Source organism: Medicago truncatula, chromosome 1 (genome assembly GCF_003473485.1).
Source record: "Medicago truncatula cultivar Jemalong A17 chromosome 1, MtrunA17r5.0-ANR, whole genome shotgun sequence".
NCBI lineage: Eukaryota > Viridiplantae > Streptophyta > Magnoliopsida > Fabales > Fabaceae > Medicago > Medicago truncatula.
This window is the reverse complement of record NC_053042.1, coordinates 53,342,101-53,358,908: the sequence shown is the minus strand read 5'-3', so window position 1 is coordinate 53,358,908 and position 16,808 is coordinate 53,342,101. Positions and strand designations below refer to the sequence as shown.

General features: G+C 31.6%; 1 protein-coding gene across 2 annotated transcripts; it reads right to left on the bottom strand.

Moving 5' to 3' along the window:
* Nucleotides 1-487: 487 nt before the first annotated feature.
* Nucleotides 488-13,864, bottom strand: LOC11441696 (LEAF RUST 10 DISEASE-RESISTANCE LOCUS RECEPTOR-LIKE PROTEIN KINASE-like 1.2). Of its 2 annotated transcripts, none has more exons than XM_039830020.1 (4): nt 12,995-13,864; nt 2,388-2,423; nt 1,856-2,122; nt 488-1,776 (listed from the first exon to the last, which is right to left on the bottom strand). In XM_039830020.1, the coding sequence occupies exons 1-4, from the start codon at nt 13,767-13,769 to the stop codon at nt 788-790; spliced, it is 2,067 nt and encodes a 688-aa protein (XP_039685954.1). In that variant the 5' UTR covers nt 13,770-13,864; the 3' UTR covers nt 488-787. The 2 variants fall into 2 exon arrangements, with proteins under 2 accessions (XP_039685954.1, XP_024627424.2); XM_024771656.2 differs by lacking the exon at nt 12,995-13,864 and adding an exon at nt 2,779-4,187.
* Between the last annotated feature and the right edge of the window lie 2,944 nt (nt 13,865-16,808).

The following is a 16,808-nucleotide window of genomic DNA, read 5'->3' as shown; positions in this document are numbered from 1 at the left end:
CTATCTCCCTTTCTTTTTTTTAAGGTGTTGTTAACTTGATATTGAGGTTCAACCACTAGCTACAACCAGTTGAACAGACCTAGTTGCTTAACCCAATGTTTCAACCGAGTCTTTGTTTCGACAACTAAACCATTAATGTCAAACTGAATTTTACTTCTCATCGTTTTCAATTCAAAGAGTAGCTTGGACCGCTATGTGGCCGGTTCCTCATCGGATTGACCGGTGTTTCATTAAAGTTGGTCTGTACCATTTGCACTGGGACGGGACTATAACCACCTTACAGAGTTATATTAATGTAGTATGATAAAAAAAAAAGTGATAAATTACATGGCGTTGCAACATGACATGAACATGTAATGTGCCAATTAGCATTCCAAATATTAAGAGGGAAAAAAGGCATAAAAATACTATGAAGTTACAGTAACACAGATAAAAACAACAAATTAATAGATTGTGAAAGTTCCCTTCTTGGAACATTACAATGATATGACAAAGATTCTAGCTGCTCTATTATATCAATTTATTAAATTGCAAAATGCTGTTTCCAAAAATGTTCGCTCTTTTCTGCCTTATTTTTATACCTCGTTTTACGATATTTACATGTACCTCCAACTTAACTCAATGCCTGAACACAATGTCTTGTAAACTAATCATGTATTATCATCTATACAAGCGAATGAGACAATAATGATACATTGCACTCCCTGATTTTCATGCTTCAACTAACAATCATTGCTTAAAGTTAATACAGTAAAAATGGATTATCAACAATTGATATTAGACAAGATTAAGCACTGGCATTAGGCGTAGTATTAATACTTTCCCATTTATCGGTGACGGTGTTTGGTGAAGACGGATGCTTCATAATTTTCACATTCTTCAATAATCCAACTTCATCCCATTCAGGTGAGACTGGTGGTGGCTGTATAATACTGTGTGATGATCCAACACCATCAACATCTGCCTCCTCTACAACCTCAACCCCATCTTTCCCACTTTCTATTCTCCTAAGTTCATCTAATACTTCTTCCATAGAAGGTCTTAACTCTTTGTCCTTTTGCAAACACTGAAAAGCCAATTCTGCCACTGAAACTATCATCCTATTAACCTCACTGTCTGAATGAAAACCAAGAGAAGGATCTACGAGCTCATCAATTGCACTTTCTTGAATCTTCTTTGTGGCTAGAGTTGACAAGTTAATCTCTTCCCTACTTCTGTTTATATCAACAGCAGGCTTTGATGATATTAGTTCAATGAGCACAACTCCAAAACTATATACATCACTCTTGCTAGTAAGCTGATAAAATTGGTGATACTCGGGGTCAAGGTAACCTGGTGTTCCTTGTGGAGCTGTGGAGACATGAGTGGCATCCTCGGGGAATAGTCTTGAAAGGCCAAAATCTGCAACTTTAACACCAAAATTGCCGTCAAGAAGTATGTTGCTGGTTTTCACGTCACGGTGAATGATCCCAGAAGCATGGAGATAAGCCAAGGCATTAGCAGTCTCTATGGCAATTTTAATTCGTATAGACCATGGTAGTAAGTCGGGCTTGGCCAATTCACCATGGAGATGACATGCAATGGTACCATTTGAGATATATTCATACACAAGAAGTAGTTCACGACTGTGCCGTGAAGTGCATCCATAGAGGGACACAAGATTTTTGTGCCGCAAAGTTGTCAGAATATTGACTTCATTCATGAACTGCTCTACTCTCCTATAGTTGTGTTCATATAAACGCTTGACAGCAACTTCACGTCCATCTGGAAGTTTCCCTGGATTTTAAGTGTTGAAGTATAAGTTATTTAATAAGATGGAAAGAGTAAATTTAGTGTCAGTTAATTGTGTGCCTACCAAAGTAGACGGTACCAAAACCTCCATCTCCAAGTTCTTTATTATGGTCAAAATTGTTTGTTGCTTTTCTAAGCTCATCGTAGGAGAATAATGGAACTCCGAAATATTTACTACCAGTCTCTCTGCGTGGATTTATGGAGGAATCAGAATAAGAGTTACTAGATTGGAAGTGTCCAACCGAAATAGCATGTTTCCGTTTGCAGAGTCGAAGGAGAAACACCACCCCAATCAACAAGATGCCTGGGATTCCAATACCAATCCCCAAACCTGTGGAAAATGACCAAAAGAATGTCTCAATTGAAGATTACTATAAAATAGTATAAGAAAGGAAATGAAACCTGGCATTGCACAGATTATAATCACACAAATATTTTAAAATAAGTTTCATCCTTTTAGACTAAAGAATGAAACAAAAAAAAAAATTGACAAAACAAATCAGAAGATCCTATGAGTTCAACATATTGATGAACTTTCACACTCCAAACCAATGGATAGAAGTTGTGTGCTGAAAGTTATGTAAACGGTACATTACCTATACCCAATTTGGCATTCCGAGTCAGCCCTTTAACTGCAATTAAATAAAAGAAACAATTCAGATTTGACATATGAAGATAAAGTTGTGCAGAGAAAAATATGGTTTGCTAATTTAGTGTTGCGTAGAAAATATTAAAAAGTCAATCAATGGAACTCATCTCTTGCCATCCAACAGTAATAGGAAATCAGCTAAAAATTGTAGTAAGTGCCAATATTAAAAGACAACAAGATAGTACTTAAATTAGGCACATCAATCTCCACTGGTCTTGATCATTTTAGATGGAAACATTTATGAACTTAAAATGTGGAAAGCAGACAAAAGCAACAACTATCATACTAGTGCAGTGCATTTATGTGTTTGCGCTTCTAGGTTGACTGTATTAGTATACCATTGGCACAATAAAATCTCTCGTTGTTGTCAAGTGTACACTGTCCTCTTTGTTTGTAGTGACAATGTGCACATTCCTCTGTTATTTTTACTTCAGTTAGGATATCAGCCGTTATGAAAGTAGAAGGGTCGTTAGCGTCAGCAAAATCTTTAGTTGGAAGTGTGACATTTGTGCAAGCTGTAAAAGCACTCTGAGACGTATTATCAGCATGGCTATGAGGCTGGTAGTAGAGATCATAGTGCGGACACGTATAGTTATGCATATATGTTGGAGGGTTGATATGGAGGGTACGGTTGCACATGAACAGAGTTGTGTAGAGAACGATACGAAAAGAAACAAAGTGATAGGTGGGAGGAGGAGTATAATTATATCTGAAAGCTTCACAACTTTTGTTTTGCAGCAGTTTGTAGAGATTATTGTCTCTGAAAACACAAGTAGAAGTAGTACTGCCACTGTGCAACTCAGAAGGATATACAGCTGCAACCTCAAACTCAAACCATTTCCCTTTATTATGATATTTGATCATTTTGGGCTTCATTGGATCACCATCACAGTTAGGTATTGGCAATAAGCCACAGTCCTGGCGTTCTGTTGTAGTGAAAGGGAAGCTGATATTGCCAAGATATCCACAACTAAATGAAGGTGGACACTCTGCTTGGTGCTTACTCTCATCTCCACCCACCAACACAAGTAGCATCATCATGAGGTGTGAAAACAAAATGAACATAAATTCATTAACTAGACTCATCCTTAATTCTCCTATCTACTTTATGTGCAAAAGGGACCAGGAATTTGATTTTCTAAAGTAAGTTGAAGCTTGTCTACAACTTGTTTTTACACTCTTCACAGTGTTCACAGTATAATAACACCAACTTTACGTGTGTGATAAGATACACCAGGTGGGAAATGAACATGAATGGAAATAAAAGTGGGAACGCATGAAATCTAGATTTTGGCATTTACTGAAGTAAGACCAATTTCTTGCTCAAGTTACAATACTCCTATTTGAATAAAGACAAAGACTTGATGTCACAAACTTCGCATCTGAATCTTCTTCTATTGGTCTTAGAGGCGCCAAAACCGTCTAAACCACGTAAAATACGATAATAAACACGAAGAAAACTAGTAGAGTTACGTTATATGCATGGAAACTAAGATTGAGAAATATCAAAACTGAGAGGTCTAGATTCTGGAGTTAGTCCATGAAGAAATTTTAAAAGTTAATAAAGTGGGGCCATGTGGTTGAAATACTGGAAAAGGATGGGAGAAAAAAACAAGCAGCAATTTGACGTTGAAAGAGTCTTGGGGAATAAGACACACTAATCTTTGGTTCACACTTCACTTCATAAGACTATTCAACAAAGGGCCCAAAAGAAAACGCGTTCACAAGGAAATTTGTCTCATATTTATCAACTGTGTCTTATGTCATAATCATTGACTTCAAACTTCTTCTGCATCTAATTTGTACCATAATAATTTCTTATGTTCCGTGTCCCCTAGGCTTCATCAAATTTGAACCATCATTTGAAACAATTTTTATGATTATTTTCTTTTTTCTTATCTTTTTATTGGTCAAATAAAAATATGTATTTATCCCCTGTAATTTGGGTGAGTTCCAGTTTACCCTCTATAAAAATAAAAGTTTAGATTCCAACCCTGTAATTTAAGATTATGGACAAAATGTTGACGTGGCATGCGACTGTGCATATTTGATTATGTGACACGCTGACTGTATAATTAATTTTTTTTTATTTTTTTGGGGCACATGTGGCATTTGCATTTGCCTATTTTTTAAAATAAAAAATGAAAAAATAATATAAATGAAGTTATATTAATTTCAAAAATCTGAAAATTAATTTTTGAAAATAAAAAAATCATAAAATCAATATATTTTCAAAAATAAAAATTAAATTAAGGAATTTTATTTTTAAAACAAAATTTAGAAAAACAAATTTGAAATAAAAAAATCAGGAAAATTATAAAGATAAAAAAATCAGGAATTTTAATTTTACGAAAAATATTTTTTTTAAAAAATTCAGAATTTTTTTTACAACGAAAAATATTTTCCAAAATTTTTATTTTTTGTATAAAAATGAAAATCAAACTTTATATTTTCTAATTATTTTCGAAAATTTTGAAATACATTAAGTTCCAGAATTTTTCATTTTTTCAAAAAATCATTATTATTATTTTTCTAATATTTTAATTACGAAAAAGATTTTATAAAAATTCTGGAATAAAATTTTTCAAAAAAAAAATAATCTGAATTTTTTTCTATTTTTAAAATTAATTTTCAGTTTTTTTTATTTTTAAATTAATATAAATGAAAATAAAAAAAAATTAAAAACAAATTAATTATACAGTCAGCGCGCCGCATCATCCAAAAATGTTGACTCTGTGTGCCACATCATCATGTTTGCACAGTCATATGGCCCGAGGGTCTAAAACGAAAGAATCTTCAAATTACAGGGTCTATTTCGAAAGAATCTTCAAATTAAAAGGTTGGAAGCTAAACTTTTATTTTTACAGGAGGTAAATTGGAACTCGCCTAAAGTACAGAAGGTAAAGATATATTAACCCAAATAAAAAATAATAGAGAAAAAAAAAATTATTACAAAGTAGTTGTACAAATAACATTTCTCAAATAGATAATTCGATATCATGTTATAAATTGGATGAAGTTCTCCACTTCATTGTTGTTAATACATGATGATATGATTTATTCCATCTTTATCCAAACCAAAAAAGTTTCTAGCCCGATATGATTCTTGTCAGTTGTCACGGTCAGTGCAAATTTGAAACATTTATTTATTATAAAATAAACAATCAATAAATACTTGACCAAATATATCCTAATTGGCAATGATTCCACTTGAAGAATTCAGTCTCGAACTCTTTGGAGCTAAGCATCGGGTGCATATATATAATGTATTAGCTAATAGCTTAACTTATAGCTTACAGGTTCATAAGACTTAAAAAAAAGTGGTGTTTGGCAACCGTCATTTTCTCACGAACTTGTAGCTTATTATTTTTTCTCAATTTTACCCATGTATTTTACTCACTCCGTTCTATAATAAGTGAATTATTTGCAAAAAAAAAATATAAATTTTAAAATAAGTGATTCATTTCACTTTTCAATACAATATTAATAACTCTAATTAATGATATTTGCATCGCTTCCAATTTAATATATTCTACTTTGAATTTATGATAATAGGTAATACACCAATACTTGAGAAGATGCTCAAAATCATTTTTCTCTCTTTCACTTATACATTTTTTTCTTAATATTTGTGAAATAAACAAAAGGCTCGTTTATAATGGGACAGATGGAGTAATTGAAAATATTAAATATTAATTAAACATATTTTTTTCATGTAATCTCATATTTATAACATTGTTCAACTGTTAATTTTACTAAACACTCTGTATTTTGTTATATATATATTATTATTGTACAACATTTGTTTTAGTTTGATTCAATTTATGTGTTTTTAAAATTAAACTACAAACAAATTTATAGAAGGAAAATATTCAACTAAAAGAAAAGATAATTAGTTTTTAGAATTCCTATAACTTTGGCATGGATTTAAATTTCATGATAAAAAATTGAATTGTTTAGGATAACTTTGTCCATAAATAGTTTTTTTATTACAAAGAGAGCTGAAGTCCGGTCTATAAATAGGCTTGATCAAAGAATTAATCCATAGTTAATTTTCAACTTTATGAATCATGGGGGATAGAGAAACAAAACCTGTTGTTTAAACTTTGAAGTTATTCGAAGTGTATTCTTAATCAATGTTGTAAGTTTTATAGTGATCACTATAATTTGTGTATTTTACTTTGTCAATGAGTTTATAGAATATGGCAATATGCACTGACAAAATTTCTCCCTGTTGTTTAGTTGTTAGGAATGAAGTGATGATCTTTTTTCAAAAAAAAAGAACAATATTAATATCAATGTTGATGCTAATAATAGTATTAAGCTTATAGTACACCAAAGGCAAGAATGTCCAGCTGTCTCTTTATTATTGGTTGGTTGGAAAGTCCACTCATGTTCTTTCTTTACCAGAAAAGGAGGAGTACGGATGAAAAAGTTACTATTCGCATTTCTTCGTTAATTGAGAATTGTTGTTCCTACATTTGGTTTGGTTAGGCCACACGAGTAAATTATTCAAATGTTCCTCGGTAATTAATTGTCGAAGTTTTAGAAATACGGCTGCAGTTAACTGCCGAGGAAAACTGAAAACTTCGGCAGTTAACTGCCGAGGAAACCTCAAACCTATTTTTTTTTTTTTTTTGACAAAAACCATAAATTGTCTTTAATAATATTTATTGATTTTGAATGTTTCAATCATTATTTTGATACGTTTCAAACAATTGCAGTATTATACTTATGCGTATATATCTTAATAAGAATAACATTTAAATCAGTGTAAAAATTAAGCATTTGAATATTGTTTTGTACATTACTTAAATACAAATAATAATAAAATAAAAAATCGTTAAAATAATTGTGCACAACGATTTTTTTTAAGGTATAATATGTTTTTATATTTTCTACATTAAAATAATTGTGTACAAAGATTTTTTTTTTATTTAAGTAATTTGCAAAACAATATTCAAATACTTAATTTTTACACTTATTGAAATGTTTTTTGAGGACTTAAATGTTAAGCCTAAAACAAAGAAAAAGGAAATAAAAGAAGAAAATTCCGTGAAAGTTCTTTGGAAATAAAATAGGCAAAAAAAGAAGAAGATCAAATGAGTAATACAATTAAAATAATTGTGAATATTTCCGTAAAAAGGAAATAAAAGAAGAAAATTCCGTGAAAGTTCTTTCGAAATAAAATATTCACTATTGTTGAAGATCAAAGCAGTTATAACAAAAAAAAAAAAGATCAAAGGAGTAATACAATTAAAATAAATAAGGAAGGCAAATCAATAAAATTAAAAACGAATTATTAAGAAAAATCAATCAAAAATGATAAAGACCGCGGAATATTCTCAAAGAATATTTATGGTTTTTGTCAAAAAAAAAAAAAAAAACAGATTTGAGGTTTCCTCGGCAGTTAACTGCAGAAGTTTTCAGTTTTCCTCGGTAGTTTACTGCCGAAGTTTTCCTCGGCAGTTAACTGCAGCCAGTTTCATAATTCGGCAGTTAACTGCCAAGGAGCATTTGGGTAAATTACTAGTGTTTCTCAGCCAAAGGTAATGTGTCAACAGCAATTCTCTCGTTAATTTGCGTCGTGGTAAAAATTGCATTTTCTCTAATATTTTTAACATCATCCTTCCACATCTTTATCACTCCATTCTTAAACTTCTCTGCCCAACCATCAAATTTCCTTAAAGCTCGAGGAGAGGAGTGATTAATTACGTTGTAACTTGAAAGCAATGTCAAAGTTAAGAAAAATTAAACCAATCTCTGACGATGTTGGTTTAAGACGTTGAAGTAACTCTAAATACTTAGATTTGAAGGGATATGTTAGCTTTCCGAGTATGATCCTAGATATATTTTAATGGGTTTTGCTAAAAAATATTCATGAAGGTGTCTTTTAGCAACTCACACCTCAAGTTGTGATTTCCACTTTTTAGTTATAACTTTGTTAAAAGACACCTTCATAAAAATTAGAGGTGTGTTATTTGAACAATCAATTGAGTGACAACTTTTGTGACAACTACTAATTTACAAAGGAAAGTAGACAGTGACACGGAAACCAAAGTAATAGAGAGAGAAAGTAAAAAAATAATGTGAGTATGAGAGATAAAGTTGTCACATAGGTTGTCACAAAATGGTTGTTAAAATATCATTTCTCTAAAAATTAGTTGGTATCCATTAATAAAGAGGAATGATATTTTGACATCCAATTCCAAACAACTTTGGGTGACAACTTTTTTCCTCTATTCTTATTAGACAATTACAATAGAGAGAGAGATAGAGAAAAGAAGAGAGGGAATAATAGTACAATGAAAGTATGTAGAGAAAGTTGTCACTAAAGTTGTTAAAAATGGTTGTCAAAATATCATTCATATTCCTTTTAACAAATGTTCATAGAATAACTTGCTAAAAAACACCTTCATGAAAGGTGTCTTCTAACAAAACCCTACTTTAATTGCCTCTTAAGTGAGTCCACTCTGGATTTTTTTATTTTTTTTGCTAGTGTCCATTGCTCTAACTCAATCTCAAATTCCTTATGTTCGTAAAAAACGAGTCTATCACATATAAGCCAAAATCATAGTAGTAAGTTTCCACACCAATTTCAATTGCCTTCACCTTGCCTCTTAGTGTGTGTTTGTTTGAGGTAATTGGAATTAAAAAATTTAGAATTTTAAGTAATTTGAATAATTCAATTAAATTCCTTTTATTTGGATGGAGTAATAAAAAAAATTATTGTCATCATTTTTGGCCAACTTTTATAATTTTTTTTTTTGGGCCAAATTTAAAAATTGAAATTAGAGGTAAATTTTAGAGGTAAATTTCAAAAAATTTGAGAGGTCAATTTACAATATTTTGAAAATTTATTGGGTCAAATTGAAAAATTTGAGGACCAAAATGCAAAATTTAAAAAAATTTAACAATGAAGAGTTTTGAAATTTTTAACTTTTAGATGTTATTTGAAATTCTCTAAATTTAACTTGAACAAAATACTTCATAAATTACCATCATTTTGAAAATTCTTCAAATTATTATCCAAACAATGGAATTCACCTCAAAGTATTTAAATTCCCTCGTAACATTACATTCCCTCAATACATTCCCCATCCAAACACACTCTTAGTTTTATGTATTAGAAGCCAGCTTTGACTTTTAATTCCAAAAACGAATTTCATCACCATTTTAGTTTTTAGTTTTCAATTAATGTATGTGTATCATTTGAAATTTACAATGATTTTTTCACATGAATGTTTATAATATTATAATAATATTTTCAAATAAAAAACTTTTTTAACAAAATATGAATTAAAATGAACTTTTATGTTTTTGGCACTTAAAAATTCATAATTAATTCATGTTTTGTTAGAAGAAAAAAAAAATCTTATTTTTTAAGAGATTCTTATAATATTTTAAATGTTCTTGTATAAACTAATTCAAAAATTTAAAGGGTACACATAACCTGGCTTAACAGCATAGACCAAAAGTGTAGACGAACAACTTTTGGAAGACTAAAAGTTGGAGGATACTTTAAGGGGACTAAAATTACAAGTTGAAATATTTATAGGAATTAAAAACATATTTGACCCTTTATTATGTGACATAAATTTTAGGGGCATAATCGCACCTTTTATAAAGTACGACTTTCATGATAATCTAAGATTTTGAGTAAATTACAAATTCGCCTCCTAAAAATGAATGGGTCGTGAATTTCGCCCTTAAATTTTACAAGTTTGCAAAATAGTCGACGAAATTGAATTACATCGAGCAATTTGGTCTTTCTGTTAAATTGCATCATAGGAGATATGACATGGCACGTTAACTTCATATGAGGCACTCCACATGGATAACACAACGGTGACACATAGCATAGACTATTTTGCCGAAACTAATGACTATTTTTAGGGACTCTTTTAACATCAAGAGACTATTTTCATAGACCATTTTAAAAAAGTCTGAATTTTTCAACTTGATGAAATAAATTAAAAAAATAATTGGGTAGTCAAAGCTACCTCATACATACGTATACATAGATTCACCTCTGAATGAGGCAAAGATGTGCTAAAGACTAAAGAGATTTGAGGAAGGAGATTGTGGGGGAAATATGAGAAATGAATAATAAATAGCAAAAAGATATATAGATAGAGTAGTATGAGATGCGGGAGGTGAGAAAGAGAGGTGAATGAAGGAGAGAGGGGGGAAAAAGTTGATTGGAGAATAAAATAGAGAGGGAAAGATTAGAAAGAAAGAAGAAAAAATAAAAAATCATGAGGGAGGGAGAGATATGAAGGGAAAAAGGAGAGACATGAATCATAAATAGCAAGACAGCGAGAGAATAAGAGTGAGTATGAAATTTGGTAAAATGGTCCCTAAAAATGTAATGTGTAAGCATGACATTTGAATCCGCCCCCACCCTGTATTTAATGGAAAAAAGCCGATTTAATTGGGCGCGTGGGGAAAACTTGTTTCTTTAATACGGGGGCGGGGCCGGGGGATGGTAAAACCTGCCCCGCATCCACCACCGCACCCGCCCCATTTATTTTAAATTACTTTTTTACTCTTATATTTGATAATCCTATTACTCTTATACCCTTCTTAACATAGCAAGTACATATCTAAAGATTTTTTTTTTTAGATATGTGAAATAAAAACATGTTTTTTTTTTACTACATCTTCGCGGTGGGGGTTGGAGCGGGGCTAGGAAACCCGTCTCCATTGGGGGCAGGTTTGGGTGTGAATTTTCTATTCTCAACAGGTTTGGGGGCGGGGGTGGGGATGGGTACGGTGAAGCACGGGTGGGTATGCTAAAACCCGTCCCCGACCAACCCCGTTTCCATGTCTACTAATGTGTTATCCACCTAAAAATGTGTCACTAATGTGTTATCCACCTTGAGTGTCATATATCCACCTAAAAAAGTGTCACTAATGTGTTATCCACCTAAGCCATGCCATAGGAGTATCTGCAATAATATTTTTGTCGTATTTAGCGTTTAGGACAATCGTGATCATTGGATCAAGATCAAACGATTAAAATTTTAAATTCAGTATTTTTTAGCATAAAAGAAATAAAATCTGTATTAAAATTGGATTGTCCGGTTTCGATCTAACGACTACAACTATTGAATTCTGCAAAAATCTGACTGCAGGTAGTCTTATTTGATGGATTCGTGACAATAAATGTAAAGTGGTGATTGTTATTATGGTGGAACTTGGAGAGATGAGTACAGAGTGAAGGTCTGAATGATGGTAGTATAATGCGAATTAATTAGGATCACAGATTTGTGGTGATAATTCAGCAAAAGAGAAGCAAGAGGGTGATTGGTAGGTGGCACCACTAATATTAATCTTTGACAACTGATGTCATTTTCTTACATCGTCAACCTCAATATAAGAGGTTCATAAGATTTTTGTCCGTGGCTGCAAACCTTTTTGCTTTTCTATACTTTATTTCTTCCAGCAACTGGTTTATTCATCGCAATCATCAATTAGAAAAAGTTTGAGGAAACTAAGAGTATGAACACTCATCGCATCAGATATGTCCCACATGTACCGACACGTATCAGATGTTTGTGTCCGTATCCGTGTTTCATACCGTCAGCTAGATAAATTAGTAGACAACTTTGTACATCGTTGACAAACTAATGCATATATGCACAGTTATGAGATGAATGAATGAAATGAGTCTCATTCAAATAAGACTTTTAATGCCTCTGACTCTGACCCTTCTCTTAAACCTATGATAACGCGAGATCTCTATCGCGTCAAATCATATAGTAGTCCATAGTTATCCAATCTAATCTTCACTGTAATAACAGAACTGTGATACTAAGTTCCTTTTTTGGGCAATTGTGATTTTAAAATTTTGTATATATAGTCATTAGTCACTATTCAGCTTTTTTTGGTACGCATCAGAAAAGCTAAATCAACTATCTTCATCTTTTAACTTTAGATTAATACTTCTAACACAACCTGTTGGAAAAACAACGTTGATACTTGTACAATTTTGACATCATATGTTCGATATCGTATGAAATACACCTTAGCCTGAGGGTGTTCACATTCACAAGGGAGGGTGAGGGAGTTAATATATAATCAGAAACCATGTAGAATGTGTTTGGAATACGGTGTCTGACGTGAAATTCTAATTTCTACAAAACATATCTATTGGAAAAGTTTGATTAGCCACTTACTTGTCTCAATATGATTTCATTAACAAGCACTTGAATAATTGGTAACGTTTTGAATAGTTTTAGACTTATAATTTTTTAATAGACAAACGTTAGTGATTAATTTGTTAATGTTATGGACCTTTTTTGTAATACTCTTTCAACATCTCAACCTATATATATATAAATGAACTATGCGCTCGGGGACGGTTTTAAATTTGTAATTGAAATAGTTAGGAGTATTATTATTATGCAAGTAAAAGTAATGTTGCACGGGGTACTAAATACCAAACTTAGTAACTAAAGCAACTGAAAAAGTAACTGACACAAACCAAATTACTTAAAAAGTTATAAACTGATATAAAGAAATCACAAAGGGGAATTAAGAGAGACAAACCTGTATCACATTTTGCAGAATGAACTCTATCAGTGCAGTAACACTTGAAATTGTATACATCTTTATCAAAGCCACACCTTCCTCCAGTGCTGTTACACTCATTGCAATCACTAGCTATCCAATTCAACCTAAACCCATTTCTCAGTGACTCTTCAATCCCTCCTTTCACAACATTTTCCACCCTCGTATTAATCACTTCATCCCTGCAATTCTTTGACACCAGGCTTGCATTTTTATCATCATCATACAATGCCACAACCGAACTCGTTTTGTTTTCTTCAGAGCAACCAATTGTGTTCCTTTGCAGCTCTCTGGGTAGCTTTGTTGAATCGCATCCGAAGAACAATTTCACTTCACTTTGGTTAGGTGCAAGATAGAACATGTTATGGGGAAAAGTGAGGTTTTGGGTTGGTGAAAGACAACCTTTGTTGGTGTTTGATCTTGAAAAAACAACATTGGAAACTCTAAATGAATGGTTTTGATAGAAAATCTCCTCGATTATGTATTCAGTATTAGAAAGATTAAGGATTGGAAAACCAATAGTATTGTTACAAGTGATACCAAAACCAGGGTAGCCACAATAGGAATGTTGTAATCCTATTATATAGAAAGGGTAGCTTATACTTTGGTTGCCACATGTTTTGGCTTCACAATCTACAAATTTTTGTTCTATAGAGCATACAGTGGTTGTGGTAAGAAGAAGATAAAAAAGGGTGATGTATGAATAAATTAAGGGAGAAGAGAAGAGAAAGAAGAAGGGTTGTTTTTTGTTCATTGTGTAGAGATTTGTCTGATTGTAGATGATAGAGTTGGAGAGAGAGAGAGAGAGATAAGAGAGTTGAGACACCAAATGTGAACCGTAAAGGTTTGACCTGCAACAAGTGGACTATTGCATGTTTTTCTCGGCCCCATAACTTTGAATCAATCTTCAAAAGGAAAATTCTATGACTCGTACCCAAATAAAATTTAGAGATAAAAATAAAAGAATAAAAGTTTGAATGCAATTTTGATCTTTTTATTTTTGGAAGAGAAAAATAATATTGGCTTTTCATTTTAAAAATAATCGTTTTTTGTTTCTCAAATTCACCTTTTGTGAAATTATTATCTAACACCGGAATACGCATGGAAAATTCATGAAAAAAATGAAATTGGAGACAAAAAAAATTCATTTTTTAAAATGATGGACCCCAAATGCATTTAAGTCAAAAATATATATGAGCACACGCGTGCACTATTCCTCTCATAAGCTGGTTTTGAATGAGAGGCTTAGAAATTGAGTAATATTAAGTTTTGATAGTCCGCGTCAACTTATCTCAATTGATAAGGACAATATAATATATATAATATTCGGGATTCGAACCCCGTGCAAAAAAAAACATAGGTTTTGGTAAAAACAACAAAAAGTTATAGCTGAAAATTGATAAACTAACAGGTTGAGTTTATAGTGTTTAGTAAAAGTAATTGTTGAACTAGCTAATAAATAAGAAATGACGTAAAAATATTTTAATTAATATTTAATAAAAAATGACAAGGTATAAATTATAAACTAGTAAAAACAAAATTATAAACTTGTGTGAAAAATTGTTACTAAACAAATTTGTTTTAATCATTTGATCTTATAAGTTATATGTTATAAGCTCAACATTTTGTCTTGTTCAATGGAGCAAACCTTTTTTTTATGAATAAGAAGGGAGTTGTGAGTTTAAACCCACGCCCCTGCAAATAGATGTCCACCAATTAACGTGGGACAAACATGGTCTAAGTCTAACTTTAGTTGTTTAAAAATATAAATCACTTGATATATGACATTTATTTACGTAAGTAACATGTATTTAAAAAAGTAGTTGATTTGATGATAACAGTCAATTTGTTGTTTTTTAAAACTATTCGTATAGTTCTTGATTTTCTTTTTTCTGCCATGCATATTTATGTACGAAGTTTTCATCAATACTAAGATTAACTTTACTCAAGAAAAAAAAAGATTTGATTGTTTTTTTCGTCCCTTAAGTTATTTGGTATTGTTTTGGTCCCTTAAATAAAAAAAAAATTGTTTAAGTACTTTATATTTATCTCCGTTACATGTTTTGGTTCCTTCTGTTAGTTTTAATCAAAAAAATGTTAACTGTTATCCACGTGTCATTTAGCATTGGCTGAAAAACTTAATTTATTTTCTTCATCTTCTCCACTTAAATTCTTCATCTTCTTCCCCCATTTTTTGGAAAATAAGAACAACATCAACAACACTTTCCTCAAAAAGAAAAAGAAAAAAAGAACAGCACCAACAATAAGAACAAACAATAACAACAACCAAATAAGCAAGCAGCAGCAACAACAAAGAAAAAAAAAACAAATCTCCAAACAAAATCAAATCATCTTCAACACCTTCATTCATATTCAAACCTAAAACATAAAACATTTAAAAACTCAAATTCATCATCTCACAAACACCAACAACACTCAATCTACCTCAGAAAAAATTGGAAATTGGTGTCGTTCTTCAACCTTGGATTCAATTGGGTGTTGTGCTAGTTATCCCAATTGGATTTAGCACCAAAGTCACTTTCTTGATAATTAATTTCAGGTGTGTTCACGTGTGTCTCTCATTCTTAGCACCAATGTTAATATTTTTCAAAATTGCATCACTTTGTGTATTTTTTCCACCGACCCATTGGAATTGAAGCGTGATATAGTGAATGGGTTAAGAAACCCATGTGTGTGGTGAAGAGAATCCAATGTTGTGACAGTGTGTTGCGTGAAAAGAAAAAGGAATTGCAACCGTAAGTGTGAACAAGAGACACACTGTGAGAGCGGGAGACAGAGGAAGAAGATGTTTTGGGTACTGTGATAAAAGTGAAGGGTTTGTTTCTGGGTTTTTATTGCTGGATTTTTTCAACTGCTAGTTGTGATTGTTGTGGATGTTTTGAAGATTTTGGTTGATTTTTCCCATTGTTATTGAATCTGAAGGAAAAAAAAAAACTAGAAAATAGATATAAAGATTTTGGTTTTTAGGAAGATTGAGAAATTGTGTTGTTTAGATTGAAAGAGATGTTTATAAATGGAAAAATTGGTTATTGATTATGTTTATAGATTTATTGAAGATAATGAAAAGGAAAAAAAAAATCTGGGTTGGTGTGTTGTTGATGATGAAGATCATGAAGAAGAGGATGGAAGGAGAAGGATGAAGATGAATAATACAAACCCTAACATTTTTTCGAATTTTTTTAACGGAAAAGACCAAAATAGGTAACAGGGATAAAGATAAAGTACTCAAACAATCTTTTTTTTAGTTAAGGGACCAAAGTGATACCAAATAAATAGTTAAGGTACCAAAAGCGCATTTAAGCAAAAAAAAATTATTAAGATTAACTAACAGCAGTCTGATATATGTGAAAAACAAAAAAGTAAACTATTAAATTTCTGACCAATTATTTATCGGAGATAAATTTGTTTTTTTTTTTATATAAAAATAAATGATATTCATTCATTCAAATTGATAGAGTACATCGATATAATGCAAATTTGCTAAAAACAAAAAGGATGGATCTGTGAACAAGCTCACAACAACCATGTTAATAGCATAAAACAGCAAGGTACAAATGCCTACACATATGACTATATTTAAATCTCCAGGATAACCATGTCTCAGGATCTGCAATGTAGATGACGCCAAAGTCATTGATTGGATTTGCATTGGATCGAAGCTGATCTGAACGATCAATTACTTGAGAGAAACAAGAAAGACAAACAACGTCGTACAAAGACGACGAACAAACGAACGTCACACGAAGACGACGAAATCACAAAATAAAAAATA